Source organism: Mus caroli, unplaced genomic scaffold, assembly GCF_978045245.1.
Source record: "Mus caroli unplaced genomic scaffold, Mus_caroli_1 scaffold_13, whole genome shotgun sequence".
Lineage (NCBI taxonomy): Eukaryota > Metazoa > Chordata > Mammalia > Rodentia > Muridae > Mus > Mus caroli.
Window position 1 is genome coordinate 7,150,328 of NW_028227268.1, and position 14,461 is coordinate 7,164,788.

At 45.6% G+C, this 14,461-nt stretch overlaps 1 protein-coding gene across 1 annotated transcript; it reads left to right on the forward strand.

The window, feature by feature from the left end:
• Positions 1 to 1,654: 1,654 nt before the first annotated feature.
• LOC110305324 (CMRF35-like molecule 5) lies at positions 1,655 to 7,288 on the forward strand. The gene is made up of 4 exons (XM_085829215.1): positions 1,655 to 1,758; positions 3,827 to 4,168; positions 5,304 to 5,412; positions 7,096 to 7,288. The coding sequence occupies exons 1-4, from the start codon at positions 1,719 to 1,721 to the stop codon at positions 7,250 to 7,252; spliced, it is 648 nt and encodes a 215-aa protein (XP_085685341.1). The 5' UTR covers positions 1,655 to 1,718; the 3' UTR covers positions 7,253 to 7,288.
• Positions 7,289 to 14,461: the final 7,173 nt, after the last annotated feature.

Sequence of the window (14,461 nt, forward strand, 5' to 3'; positions counted from 1 at the left end):
AAATTTATTTAATTACATGTTTATAACTTAATACATAATACATCTGGAGGTGTGGCTCAATGGTAGCATGCTTGTCTACTCTGACTAAAACACTGGATTTGATCTCAGTCCACACAAAAAAGGAAGATTTTATTATTAAATGATATTTTGTGTTGGTGGCTTAGGTGGTGTGTGTGTGTGTGTGTGTGTGTGTGTGTGTGTGTGTGTTGGGTTGTATGTGTGTGTTAGGTAATGTATGTATATGTGTGTATTTTTGTGGTGTGTGTATGTGTGTGTGTGTGTATGTGAAATGGGTTATGTGTATGTGTGGGTGAGGTGAGTTATATGTGTATGTATGGGTGTGTGTATGAGGTAGGTTGTGTGTGTGGTGGGTTATATGTGTGTATGTGTATTTGTGTTTATATGTGTGCTGTGTATATTTGTATGGTGTATGTAGTGTGTATTGTGTATGTGTGTGTTGTTTCTCTGTATATGTGTGTGGTCTGTGTGTATATGTGTGTTGTGTATATGTGGTGTGTGTGTTCACGGACATGTGTACAACATGCGTGTGTGTATGTGCACGTGTGTGGCTCTGTGTGTGGACACACATATGTGCACGTGCATGAGTGCATGCATGCATTTGTGTGCATGTGTGCATATGTGTGTGTGCATTCATGTGTTCATAGATTCTCCTGTATGCACATTTATATGTGTGTGTATGTGCATATGTATGTGTTTGTAAAATTTCTCCCATAAAAATTTGATACCAGAGATACAGTGTACCTATATCTACATATCTACACTTGCAATTGGTCCTCTGGATTTAAACCAACTGCAGATTCCCACAACTTGGGAGGCTGACACTGGAGGGCGAGATCTTGAAGGTAGTTTGGGTAGCACAGCAAAACTCTGTCTTATAGAAACAGAACCAGGGCTTGTGGATTCAGGTCAGTGGGTAGAATGCTTGCTCAGCATTCATGAAACCTTGGTATCAGGCTTCAGAGTCTCATAAAACAGAGCATGCTGGGGAATGTCCGTAACGCTAGCACTTTGATGTGGGAAAAAGGAAAATGAGAAGCTCAAGGCCAGCTTGGGCTCCATGAGACTTTGCTTAAAACCCACACTCTCCCTCCTTCACTGAGCCAATGCCTGTGGCCCTAGTAGCCATTGTGGCAGGTGCCCCTTTGCCACAGAAATCCCTGCTGTGAAGTCCATAGCTAGATAAATTCCTGCTGCCCCAGGCTGAACCTTCAGTAATGCCCTCTGCCACCCAGGGCTTAGCCTAGGCTACTGCCATGGGCTTAGCCTGGGCTGCCTTGTACACCCTTGCTACTACAGTCACCATGCCTTTGGTTGCTCTCCTCTCCCATGATCCCCTGCAGCTCAGTTACTTCCTAGGTGAGGGCTTTGCTGTATCCCATCCTTTGTGTCTGTCTCTGCCGACCTGTGTGTCTGCATCTCTCCTCCTGATTCACATCTGTCTTTCAAGTTCATGTGTCCCATTGCATCTACTCATTAGAGGAGGTTCCCTGTTCACCTGGCTGTCCCTCATATGCAGTGACTTGGTTGTCTCAAAGACTGACATCATCTACTTCCTGTATGCAAAATTGAGAAATTTTGTCAAGGGAGTTACTGAGAGACGTGAACGAGAGAGACCTAAAGGAAACTCAAGCTGAGCTGCAAGTCCTCACAGGGTGCTGTCGTCTGTCATCAACAAGGACAGGAGAGGAGACAAGACCATGTGGCAGTTCCCTTCTCTGCTCTTCCTCTTCCTCCCAGGTAAGTAGCAGGGGCTTTAGACACTTCCATGTCAGTGGTGAGGGCGACCCAGACTGTCTGCTCTGGGTTAGGGAACCTGGCTGATCCATTCACCAGCTGCTTACCCCTAAAATAAAAGGCAAGTTTTTGGGCATCTTGTGGATGCTGTGGATAATGCAGTAAAACCAAAACCAAAAGCAATTTAAAAAACAAAAAGAAAAGGCAAACCTTTAAGAGGCTGTTTCTCCACCCTAGCTGCTCCACAAAAGCCGATGCGTGAGTGGATGAACTAATTCTTACAAAATGTATTTTCAGTTTCATGTTTGGCACATGCAGTCTAGGATGCCCCTGAACTTGTGATCCTCCGGACTCTATCCTCTGAGTGCTGGGATTTCTAGCATGCAGCTCCATCTCCCGTTCCGATGTGAGCTTTAGCTGACACAGTAATGAATTCTTACAGGGGCTGGACATGGTGGTGATCGCCTTTAATGCCAGCACTCAGACAGCAGAGGTGGGTGAATCCTTGTGGGCTCAAGCCCAGGCTGGTCCCCATTATGAGACTCTGTTTTAAAAAGGAAAAAGCCTGATGGAGTACAATATGGCTTTTGCACATGTATGTACAGGAAGTAACGGTCAGATCAAGGTAGTTGTGCTATTATCAAAGCCACTTGTCATTTCCTTATAATCTCGTCTATGAGGTTTTTGAAATATTCAGTTGTCAGCCCTATTTTTCATCTGTCTCATATAACATTATAAGTTATCATTCTCTTCGAATGACAGACAGCCCTGTGTCCTAACAACTCTCCCTCTACACAGTAAGCCTTCTTCTGTGTTCCCTAATACCCTTCCCAGACTTATAACCCCTATTCTGTTTTCTACTTTTTGAGGATGACTTTTGTTCTTTTGAGAAAAAACAATGTGTCTCTGTCATAAATGTATAAATGGTTGTGTGTATGTGTGTGTGTGTGCCCGCGGGCATGCATGCACATGTGCATGTGCTCTCAGGTACACACATGGGTGCACACATACAGGTAGAGGCCACAGATTGACACTGGGCATCTTTATCACACTCTACATTTTCTGACACACCAGATAAGGGCATCAGATCGCATAACAGATGGTTGTGAGCCACCATGTGGTTGCTGGGAATTGAACTCAGGACCTCTGGAAGAGCAGTCAGTGCTCTTAACCACTGAGCAATCTCTCCACCACCTATGGTTTTCCTTAAAGAATTTTACTTATGTATTTTACATAAGTGAGTTCTCTGTCTTCATTAACAGCAGAAGAGGGCATCAGATCTCACTATAGATAGCTGTAAGCCACCATGTGTCTCCTAGGGAGTGAATTCAGGACCTCTGGAAGAGCAGCCTGTGGTCCTAACCACTGAACCATCTCTCCAGAGCCTCCTTTATCATTAAGCAGGTATTTGGTATTTGTTGCTTGTGCATGCTGTGTAAGAACCTCACCAACAGTGCTGCATCCTCAGACCTTTCCAGGAGCTATGGGACTCAGATTCCATGGATCTGAAGGACAGCACAGGGTCTGCGTGCTGTGGGCTCTGCACCACAGGGAGGTCAGACTGTTTGGTGTCATTTTGGTCAGCCTACAAGGCATTCCTTCCAGAGACTGCTCAAACTACTAAAAATGGCTTCTGTGTGGCCATGGGAAGTGGCTTCTACAGACGAACCTCCAGAGAATCATGGATACTGAAATGAAGATAGGATCAATCCCTCAGACACGGACTTCTGACACTCCTCCACTCCAGCTATGATTGTCATTGTCACCATTTTATCTTCTGAGAGCTGTAACTGGGTTCTTCAGCATTTTTTGGTTTTGATTTTCTTTTTCTTTTTCCTTTTCTCTTTCCTTTCTTTCTTTCTTTCTTTCTTTCTTTCTTTCTTTCTTTCTTTCTTTCTTATTTTTCTTTTCTTTTGAGGCTTCAACCAATAGGATAACAATGCTGACCTGTCTTGGGAAATGGGAAGCCCATCACTGGTTGTTTGTTATTCACCTCACGAACTCTACTTGGCACCGTAGAATTCTGCCCTTGGAGGAGGAGATCAGTGGTCCATATGTTTTTGTTTTCTAGGAAGCTGCACTGCTCAGGATTCAGTCACAGGTCCAGAGGAGGTGAGTGGTCAGGAGCAGGGCTCCTTGACAGTGCAGTGCCAATATACTTCAGGCTGGAAGGATTACAAGAAGTATTGGTGCCGAAGAGATGGTTTGAGATCATGTGAGATTCTCATTGAAACTGATAAATCAGAGCTGTTCGTGAAGGAGAACCGTGTGTCCATCAGGGATGACCAGACAGCCTTCATCTTCACGGTGACCATGGAGGATCTGAGGATGAGTGATGCTGGCATTTACTGGTGTGGAATTGTCACAGCTGAACTTGACTCTATGTTTATAGTTAATGTGAACATTAACCCAGGTAAGAAAAAAAATTCCAGAAAATCCTGATAGGGGTGAGGCCTAATCATCGACCCTTGCAAAAGTCTTACTAGAAAAGATAGATTGAATATACTCTATTTGTCCTGTTTTCTCCAAGAAAGAGGGTGAGGTGGGGAACCTTTGTCTTCTTGTATGCCTGTCTTAGATATTCTCAGTTCTACAGATCAGGGAATTGGACTCAGAATCCCATGTGTGCTAGCCAAGCACTTTGCCACTGAGCTAAAGTCTCTTCCTGAGACCCCGCTGCCCCCTTTAACATAACAGAAAGGAAGCTGCAGAACCTTTAATCCTGGGCAAGATTGAGTAACAAGGATGAGGTTTATCAGTTGCTTTAAACAACTACAACAAAGAAAAAGACAAAATTGGAGCTGGGGAGATGGCTCAGTGATTAAGAGCTCTTCCAGAGAACTCTTTCAGTATTTCTGAATATGGCACACCAGGCAGTAATGAATATGCTCTGAAAGAAGCAAGGTTTTTGTTTGTTTGCTTGTTTGTTTGTTTGTTTTGTTTTGTTTTTGTTTGTTTGTTTTTTGTTTGTTTTTTGAGACAGGGTTTCTCTTTGTAAGCCCTGGCTGTCCTGGAACTCACTCTGTAAACAAGGCTGGCCTCAAACTCAGAAATCCACCTGCCTCTGCTTCCCAAGTGCTGGAATCAAAGGTGTGCGCCACCACTGCCCGGCACAGGAAGCAAGTTTTAATGGGAAGTTCTTTCTTTTCTCCACACATCATCTTTCCTTAGGAAAGAATTCAAGTGTTAGGCCTGGTGGCACACACTTTTAATCCCAGGACTAGGGAGGCAGAGGTAGAGAGATCTCTGAGTTTGAGGCCAGCCTGGCCTACAGAGTGAGTCCCAAATGATATGGGACTACACAGAGAAACTTTGTCTCCAAAAATAAATAAAGGAAAGAAGGAAAGAAGGAAGGAAGGAAGGAAGGAAGGAAGGAAGGAAGGAAGGAAGGAAGGAAGGAAGGAAGGAAGGAAGGAAGGAAGGAAGGAAGGAAGTTTTTAATGGTGGTTGGGAACCGAGCCCCTTAATTCCTAGTGGAAAGAACTTAACACCATACTAGAGCTGTACTATGCACAGGAGGACTAAACCATGATCTCTTGTATCTTTAGCCCCAGAAAGTTCAACTATGACCACCGTAGCCACAAATCTGACAGCCACACCAACAACCGTCGAGAACACTGGCAAGGAACAAGTGACTCAGAACAGCTCCCACATCAGGTAAACAAAGCTGCACCCTGGCAGCTCCTTCCCACTGGACTGACCCTGAGGTCTCTCCTCAGGAGGGCCTCCTGATAGAAGATAAGTGCCCAGGAATCCTGGGATTCAGGAAAACTAATTATATCTTGACAAGTATATTCCAAGTGTTGTTTAACATGGCTATATTCATTTATCTGAATACCAAATTGATGTGTCCATATTTTAAATTTATTTGCTAACCTCAGTACCTATCCTGTAGAAACACTAGGGCTGGCAGATTCTCATGTCCAAGCCTGAGGTGGGCCCCCCAGTCCTTTCACCTTTTAGTACACCAACGCTCCCCTTCTAAGCCTCAGCTGCAGGAAGGTAAAGCCTTCACCTTAGTGATAGGACAGACTGAACACAGCTTTTGTGTCTCCCCTGTATGTCCCCTCAGAGGGCATGACAGAGGGCCACAGTAGGGTCTCCTCTGAGATGGAAGAGATCCCTCTCCCATCAGCTTCAGGTTTCAGCCTATAATTAAATCTCCTTGTCCCTATCCAACTATGCCAAGAGACAATGGGGGGGGGGTCTCCGCAGTGCAGAGGAGGAGTAGGAAATTGGAGACTGTGGTGGGCCTGGATGATCCTTGTCACTCTTGAAGGTTCCAGAGGAATTCCCAGCACTGTAGAGCTACCTTGGCCTAATTTCATCATGGCCTGTTGGGGTCAAGTCTCCAGGTCAGGGACACAGATAAACCACAAGCTAACTAAGGCATAGGCCACTTCTCTATTTCTCCCTCACAATTGTCCCTCAGGTCTCATCCAGTCCCCTGTCCTTTCTACTGTGTTCTTTCTGCTCCCTGAATATCAAGTTATACAAACATGTCTCAAAGCCTCCCACCTCATAGACTCTCTCATTGATTTTTTTTTTAAATTCTTTCTCTGCTAGGGCATTGGAAGTGTTTTTATTGCTTGTTTGTAAGTGGATGGAAAGTTAGTTATCAAGTGACAGAGGTTCCAGGTTGCAGAAATATAGAGTCCAGGAGAATGTGAAACATGGAGAGACCTCAATCCTTGGAAATATTTCGGGACACTGGATGGTCTGCCAGGTGGCACCTCCTGTGTCTCCAGGAACATGTTGGGGTAGCTTGTGACTCACAGAGCTTCCTTCCCATGAGCTGAGGATGGCCTCTTGTTTTACCAAAGGAGAAGCCAAGGATGGCCCAAGGAGGAAGATGGGAACCTGGGCAGGGAATAGAGCATGGTAGAGAGGTGGAGAATGGTGTGTAATATTGTCAGGTCCTCATGGTGCCTCAGGGTAAACAAAGGAACACAAAGAACTGCAACAGCAGTGTCAATCCACTGACAGAGTACAGCAGCTATCACCCATTTCTAGATGGAGTGAGCCTCAAGTCCCCTAACACAGGGGCGCTGATGAGGTAGGTGGGGTCATCCTGGTGAAGAACATAGCAGAGGCCAAAGTCAAAGGCCAGGAGGCTGTGAAGCCTTTAGCCTGGTGGAGGGATATCAGGTAAAGCTTTCCAGTGCTAGAGAGCTTATCCTGCAGGCAGCATGACCAGTCATGCACTTGCAGGGAGGCAGACCTAGTAGCTTCTCAGGCTTCACTTTATCTGGCCCTTGAAGGCAAGGATATGGGCACCAGGAAGGCTGAGCCCTCTATGCCATGTGGTTGCTTACTCCCTGCCTCCTTTGTTTCCTGCAGGTCCCTGCTGAGCAACATCTACGTCCTGCTGATGGTCTTTGTGGAGTTACCCGTGTTCCTGAGCATGCTCAGTGCAGTCCTCTGGGTGACCAGACCTCAGAGATGCTTTGGGGGAGGTGAAATTGACCTGGTGAAGACCCATAGTCCTGTTGCCTAGGATAGACAGAAACACTTCCCAGGAGATGGAAAATAATCTCTGTGTCTCTGTTGTCTCTGTCTTTGGTTTGTGTGTGTGTGTGAGTGTGTGTATGCACCTTGCCTGGGGCAGATGTGTATGTGGGAGACATCTACTGGAATCATTCCCTTAGTATCTGAGACAGGGTTTCTAATTGACCTGCACCTTTGTGTGGTAGGTCAGACAGCTGGCCAGGGAACTCCAGGGATCTCCCTGCCTCTACCCTCCATCCTGTGATTGCAAGCATACACAACTGCCCTAGCTTAAAAACAAACAAACAAACAAACACCTTAGGTTGTAGGAATTGAACTCATGTACTTATACCTGCAAGGAAGGTAGGCAATTTACCTGCCGATCCATCTCCCCAGTCTGTTAAAGACTCAATCTAGTAAGGAACAACATGGTACAAGCAGTACCATGGCTCTGATGTGCTGCACAACCAGACTCAGACTAATCCCACTCCTATAGCAGGGACAGCTGAGTTCTGGAACCCATTCACGGCCCCCTCTCTCAGAACATCCTGCAATTCCTATCTGGGGCTATCTTCCACTGATGACTTCCAAAGAAGAAAATACAAGAAAACATCACATTTCTTCCTAGTGTCCCAGTGCATAGAGGAAACATGCCAATATAAGACTGTGGGCCACCAGCCAGTTGATTGACCAAATATCTAGGTAATTTGGCCTCACCAAGAAGCATAAAGTTTGCCACTGTCACACTGGATATCTGTCCCTTATGGGCAGGACACACCCTGCTTTCTTTTTTGTCAACACAGCCCAGTGAATAAGCCCATTGCAAACCCAGATGGAGTAGTTGACCTAAGCTTTGTACTATCTGCTCAGGTCTCCAAGTAGTAGATAAGTCTTGGTCCCTGAAATCTAGATTGCTCAGTGAAACCAAATGGGGAGGTAAACTGCAGGAAGTATCTGGTCTCTCAGGAGTCACGAACCCACATCACCCTACGACCCTTCCAGGAATGGTCTCTGCAACGGGCCCTTCCAATCTCTCCCTTTTACTAAGACAGAATTATTGAATGTCTAAGTAGTTATCACTCTCCACATACATGCTCCAAAATGAGACAGACCCAATTAAAGTACATAGAGAAGGGCAATGGACTCAAACGTAAATGCTCAGGGGAAATGAGTTGTCTCAGCCTGCCAGCCTCAGACATCCTGAGTTCTGTACCACAAAACAGTCTTCTCTATGAGTGGGGCTCTCACACCCACAGCCAAATTCACACCTAACATGGGTGTTCTCCCACTTTGTGTGAGAAGAGTCCCCAGGTTAGCATCTTCTCCTTGATGACATGTGTTGGACTCCAGTGAGCCTGCCTCCTGTTAAGAGGATGGTTTCCATTTGTTTCAGGGGTATACCTGCCAGTCAGTTGGCCACATTCCCACTCATGTTCAGACCAACAATCATGGTTGGATACACACACACACACACACACACAACATATAATCAGGCGAGGGGCTCATTAGAGCCTGTAGGTCAGGCATTGGTAGCACATGCCTTTAATCCCAACACTCGGGAGGCAGAAGCAGGTGGATTTCTGAGTTTTAGGTCAGCCTGCTTTACAGAATGAGTTCTAGGACTACACAGAGAAGTCTAGAAAAACAAACAAGGCTACACAGAGAAACCATGTCTTGGATTAAAAAAGAAAAAGAAAAGAAGGAAATAAAAAAGCAAGGAAGGACAGAAGAAAAGACATAGGGACAATAAGAGATACAAGGTATTATAATATCAGTGAAAATGTCTAAAATTCATTATATATTCCTGTGAAGTTATATATGAATTTTAAAATAATAAAATAAAAATTTAAAGAGCGAAGCATTTTTTTCTCTGTATGGCCCATCCTCCTTCATTCCGGGGCTGGTTCTGTCAGCACAGCACAGCACAGCACAGCACAGCACAGCACAGCACAGCACAGCACAGCACAGCACAGCACAGCTCACTTACACACACACATACACACACTCACATATGCACACACATATGCACACACACAAACACACACATGTTATATTTACTCTCCCTTCTGCAAACAGCCTGGGGTGTAGGCCCGCCTTTTCTGCTCTAAATAGATTCCTTGCCTGCACAGCTTCTCTTTTTCTCATTACTCATCTCACTGCCTTGTTGGCAACCTTCATCATGACGTGGCTTTGCTATTCTTAGATGGCCAGTGGGCACTGTGTTCTTCCACCCCTCGTGCTGCCATTGTCCCAGGCTGGAGCCCATGAAAATCTGCCCTGGCAGTGGATATTCCCAGAACTGCCTGTCATTTCCTTATGGTATGAAGCTAGGTCTTTTTCTATATCTTCTGGGATGAACATCCCTGAGCTAAATTGTAAGACAGACACACTCCTATCTCCATCAGACACACCTGCTCTCACACCAAACAGATCATGAAGAAAAGAATACAGTTTAGGAATCCTTCTCCTTGGCCACCAACATCAGGGACAACTAGAAGCAAGTTGAGAATAATAGCCAAAGTCTTTGAGACCAAGTCTAGCATAGCCCCTCTGTCCCACATCTGTACAAGCTTGGTTCTGTCCTCTACACAGCAGGTTGATGGGTCTGCTCTGTCATCATCTATTCTGAGGACAGCATCCAAAGCTCCAACATAACAATTTAGCACAATCACCACAATATGTACAAATTATCTTATCATCATTTGCACTCAAAAAATCTTGGTAAGGACCAAAAAAAAGCCAATGCCACCATCATTCCGGACACTTGAGATTTCCTGTGAGACAAGTCCTGGTCATCAACCCCAACCCATCCTGGGTATGTTTCTTCTCCCTGCAATCTAGAATAGACTTTCTCTGACCCCCACCTAAGCCTTTTACTTTCAGGTATCCAAGGCCATGGTCCCACTGACCTGGGAGGCAGAAAAGAAGATTTTGTCGTAGCCAGCAGATCTAATCGCATGGGCTCCTGCATCTACACAGAGCAGTATCCCCAGACCCAGCAAAGATAGTCTGCGTCCTACCTGACGGTCCTCAGAGTCTTGTCCTCAAAACAAGTTATCTGTGTGTGTGTGTGTTATGGTGTGCACACACACTTACAAATGTGTGTGTGCACATGCCTTGGTAGAGGTATGGAAATCAGAGAACAATTTTATTGTCAGTTGTCTTCTTCAACTATCACTTGAGTTCCAGGGTAGAAAGGAAGGTGTTAGGCTTCTGTCTACTCAAGGAGTCATCTTGCCAATGACTTATCATTGTAGGTCCTCCCTCTGCATTTTGTTAAGTTCTTCAGCTTCTTCCCAATTTCGAGCCTAAGATAAAGTGGGTTGGGGCTCAGAAAGATGCCAACTGAACAGGCAGTGTCAAGTGTTGGGGGAGGAAAGGTTAGAATCCGAAATTCTGGAGGGATAGGGAGAAATGAAGCTGAGATTCTGGAGGGAGAAGTGAGGGAAGGAAGCTGAGATTCTAGAGGAGGAAGAGAAGAAGAGAAGCAGAGATTCTGCAGCTGACCTGGACCTGAGCATCTCTGGACGCCCAAGACTGCAGCCATGAGACTCCCCGGGGACCATGGGATGAGCTGGTTTTTGTAATTAAAATGTTTTATTTTTCATATTTGGGTGCGTACCCTGCCTGTTTCCTGTGCCCTGTATGTGAGGCTGGTGATCACAGAGGCCCGAAGAAGCCATTGAAAGGGAGGTATAGATGCTTGTGAGCTGCTCTATAAATGTTGGGAATCAAATCTGGTCTTAAGGAAGAGCATCAGGGACCTTAACTTCTGCACCATCTCTCAAGTTCCTGGAGTGTTTTCCAAAAAGATGTATTATTGTTGTTGTTGCTGTCATCGTCATCATCATCATATTTTAAAGTCATGTGTACCTGTATGTGGGTATGTGCATAAGAATGCAGGTGTCCATGTTGTCCAACAATGGGTGACAATTCTAGGTTACATGCCACCTGGGGTGGATGCTAAGAACTGACCTCAGGTCCTCTGCAAGGACAGAACCTATTTTTTATCTATAATTTTATTTTACTTATTTCATGTGTATATGTCTTGTGTCTGTATGCATGTCTGTGTAGCATTTGCATGCCTAGTGCCCCACAGTGAGAAGAAGAAGGCATCGGTTTCCCCAGCAGTTGAGGTAAGACAGCTGTGAGACCCAATGTAGGTGCAGGGAATTGAACCCAGGTCCTCTGGAAGAACAACCACAGAACAACAGAGACAGTTCTCATGGCCCTGGAATGGTTTTTGATGGAGCTGATATTCTCCATCATATATCCAAATTGGTCATAGGAGTTGGTAGTGAAAGAGACATAGGCCAGATTAACCATTCTCTCCAACCCCACTCAGAAGTATATGAAATCTCTACATAATTCAACAAATATTCATTAAAGGCCTACTGAGTGCCAAGCCCTGGTATAAACATTGGGTAGAATGTGTTCCATAATGAAGTTTATGTTCTGTCACAAGGACATAAAATACTAGCGAATTACAATAAACCCAATGGAACTTTCAAATCAGGAAAAGAGTGATGTAGGGTGATCCTAGAAGTCAGCACTAGGGACATGGCCTTTCATTTGGGACCTTGAGGGGGCAAAGTGCTGTAGAGTATCTGGGGAAGAATCTCTTTAACAACCAGGAAATGAGGCAGGCAGTGGAGGTGCACATCTTTAACCCCGCACTCAGGGCAGAGGCAGGTGGATCTCTATGAGTCTGAGGTCAGCCTGGTCTATAGAGCAAGTTCCTGGATAGCCAGAACTACATAGTAAGACCTCTGCTGTCAGTCTGCATTTCTACCTCACTGCTGGGGTGTGGGAACACACCGATGTGCCACAAAAGGGTGGTGAAACACCAGACTGTAGGCTGCGTTTCTTCCTTGTTGATGAGGTGCCGGGCCTCACAAAGCTCAGGGAAATTTAAAAACAGTCTATGATAGGGGACACAACCCATGTTTCTTTGGGTGAGAAAAGGCAGAGGCTGGGACAGATGCTGTGGTTCTCAAACTCCTGTGCACCCAGATGCCAATAGGAACCAGGAGGAGTTGAGAACAGGGGCTCCCATTCTCCTGTGTACTCAGATGCCATTGGGGACCAAAAGGACTTGGAAGTCCATGGGCCCCGTGCTGAGCCTGGGACATAGAGGGCTGGGATCCTGCGTAGCTCTGAGTGAGTGTCAGGAGTATGGAGAAGTTTCTACAAGAGACTGTGGTGTGGCCCTGGAAGATGAAAGCCTCTCCCCTCGGCAGTCTTTGATGAAGGAGATGGTCTTTGCTTATCCAAACTGTTTTAACTGGTAGATGTGATTACATGTGTCTTACTCAGGGTGAACCCGATATTAAATACCTTTTATAGGAAGGGAAGCTCATTGGCAAAACACTCTGGGCCTATCTACATTCCTCATTATCATAGAGACTCTAGGTTTTCATGCTACATGACTGGATGTTAAGGTCCTCTTAGTGGGGTGTCATGATCTCCTGCTCCACGACAGGAAACTGCTCTGAAGCTAGTTTGAACTCCTGCCATTCTCAATTATGGGATTTATCAGGATTTTGAACTGCTACAACCTTACCAGTTCTTCTGTCTGGTGGCACCATGCACTGCCTCACACTCTTGTCTTGGAAAACTAAAATCAAAATGAAATTCAAAAAAGACCATACAATCAGAAGTTGGTGCTTGCATTTTTGAGGCTAAACAAGGTTAGCAGTAAAGAGGATCCTGGGGGGAGGGACCGAGATGCAGGCTGAAGCTGGATCCTGAGGTAAAGAGTCTGAGTCCTTCACAAATAGGGAGAAGCCATCTGTGTTTTAATCAAGGGGTGAGATAAGCTGGTCTGTCTGGACCATTCACCAGTCCATCAGTCTGTCCTAGTCTGTTTTTTGATGCTGTGATAAAACACTGACCAAAACCACCTTGCTGGGGGGAAAGGCCTTGTTTGGCGGGTACTTCCAGGGCACAGTCCATTTTGCAGGAAGTGTGCAGGAGCTCAACAGGAAGCTGGAGGCAGGAACTGAAGCAGAGGCCATGGAGGGCGCTGCTCACTGACTTGCTCAGCCTGCCGTCTTAGACAACCCAGGACCACAAGCCCAGGGATGGCATCTCATCTATCCATCAATTAACAATCAACAAAATAGCCTTATGACCGTGCCCACCATGACTATCTCCTTGTGGTAAATTCTCAGTAAAAGTTGCTTCTTCCAGGGTTCTCTAGTTTGCATCAAGTTGACAAAACTTATCAGTACACACCAGCCTCTCTGTTACCTGTCAGTACACTGATGCCCTGTTCCTCTGTTAATAAATTTTCTTTTTCTCTATTTCTTTTTTTTTTAATTTGGTTTTGTGGAATTTTGCTGTTATTCATAGTGTTTTACTTTTTTTTTTCAAGACAGGGTTTCTTTTTGTACCTTGGCCTTCCTGGAACTTGCTCTGTAGATCAGACTGGCATCAAACTCACAGAGATCCACCTGCCTCTGCCTCCTCAGTCTTGAGATTAAAAACATGCACCAACTTTCCTTCCTTTTTCCAGAGCCCTTGTGTCAGCTGTTTTTTTTTTCTCATCACTGTGATAAATATTGAGACAAAGGCAGCTTAAGGACCAAGGTTTGAAGGCATTTAGCCAACCATGGTGGAAAGGCAGGGAGGTGGGATGTGAGGTGGCTGCTCACATTGTTTCCACAAGTAAAAAGCAGGATAAACACTGGTCTTATGTTCCTCCCTTTTTCCACTCTGTTTATCCAGTCTGCCATTGAGCCCAGAGGAGGTGTCAGCTCCTGGCACCTCCTCCTCTCCCTGAGAAGGACCTTCCTCCCTCCTGCTCCTTGGAGAGGCTCTGATCACAGCAGAAGATCCTGAGGAGACACAAGGAGGTGCTATATGTCTGGAAAAGCCCTATTAGGCACCTCCCAGACACTTCTTTACTCGTGGAGTTGCAGTGATCAGCACTTGGTGTGTCTACAAACTTCGTTTTCTGGCATCTGAAGGTTCTTCATCTTCGGACTTCTTGCTTCTCACTGCAGGGTAGAGCTAGGCAAGAGGCATGAGCAGACCATTGTCTTCTCAGTTTCCTCTTTCCCCACAGCAACTGCATGTGTTTCTGTGGCTCTGTTTGTTTCTGTGGCCTGATACGTGTGGGTGAGTGTGAATGGCCCCACTCATGGGAAAAGCGCTTGCCGTCCACTTCCTACCTCTCTCTGACTCTTGAAGTAATGACCATCTTAGATGGGCAGGC

Bases quoted from the DNA above. Each gene is read 5' to 3' on its own strand.
- LOC110305324 (XM_085829215.1), top strand. From the start codon at position 1,719: ATGTGGCAGTTCCCTTCTCTGCTCTTCCTCTTCCTCCCAG. The intron at 4,169-5,303 runs GTAAGAAAAAAA...TTGTATCTTTAG, and splicing joins TAATGTGAACATTAACCCAG to CCCCAGAAAGTTCAACTATG. The intron at 5,413-7,095 runs GTAAACAAAGCT...TGTTTCCTGCAG, and splicing joins CAGAACAGCTCCCACATCAG to GTCCCTGCTGAGCAACATCT.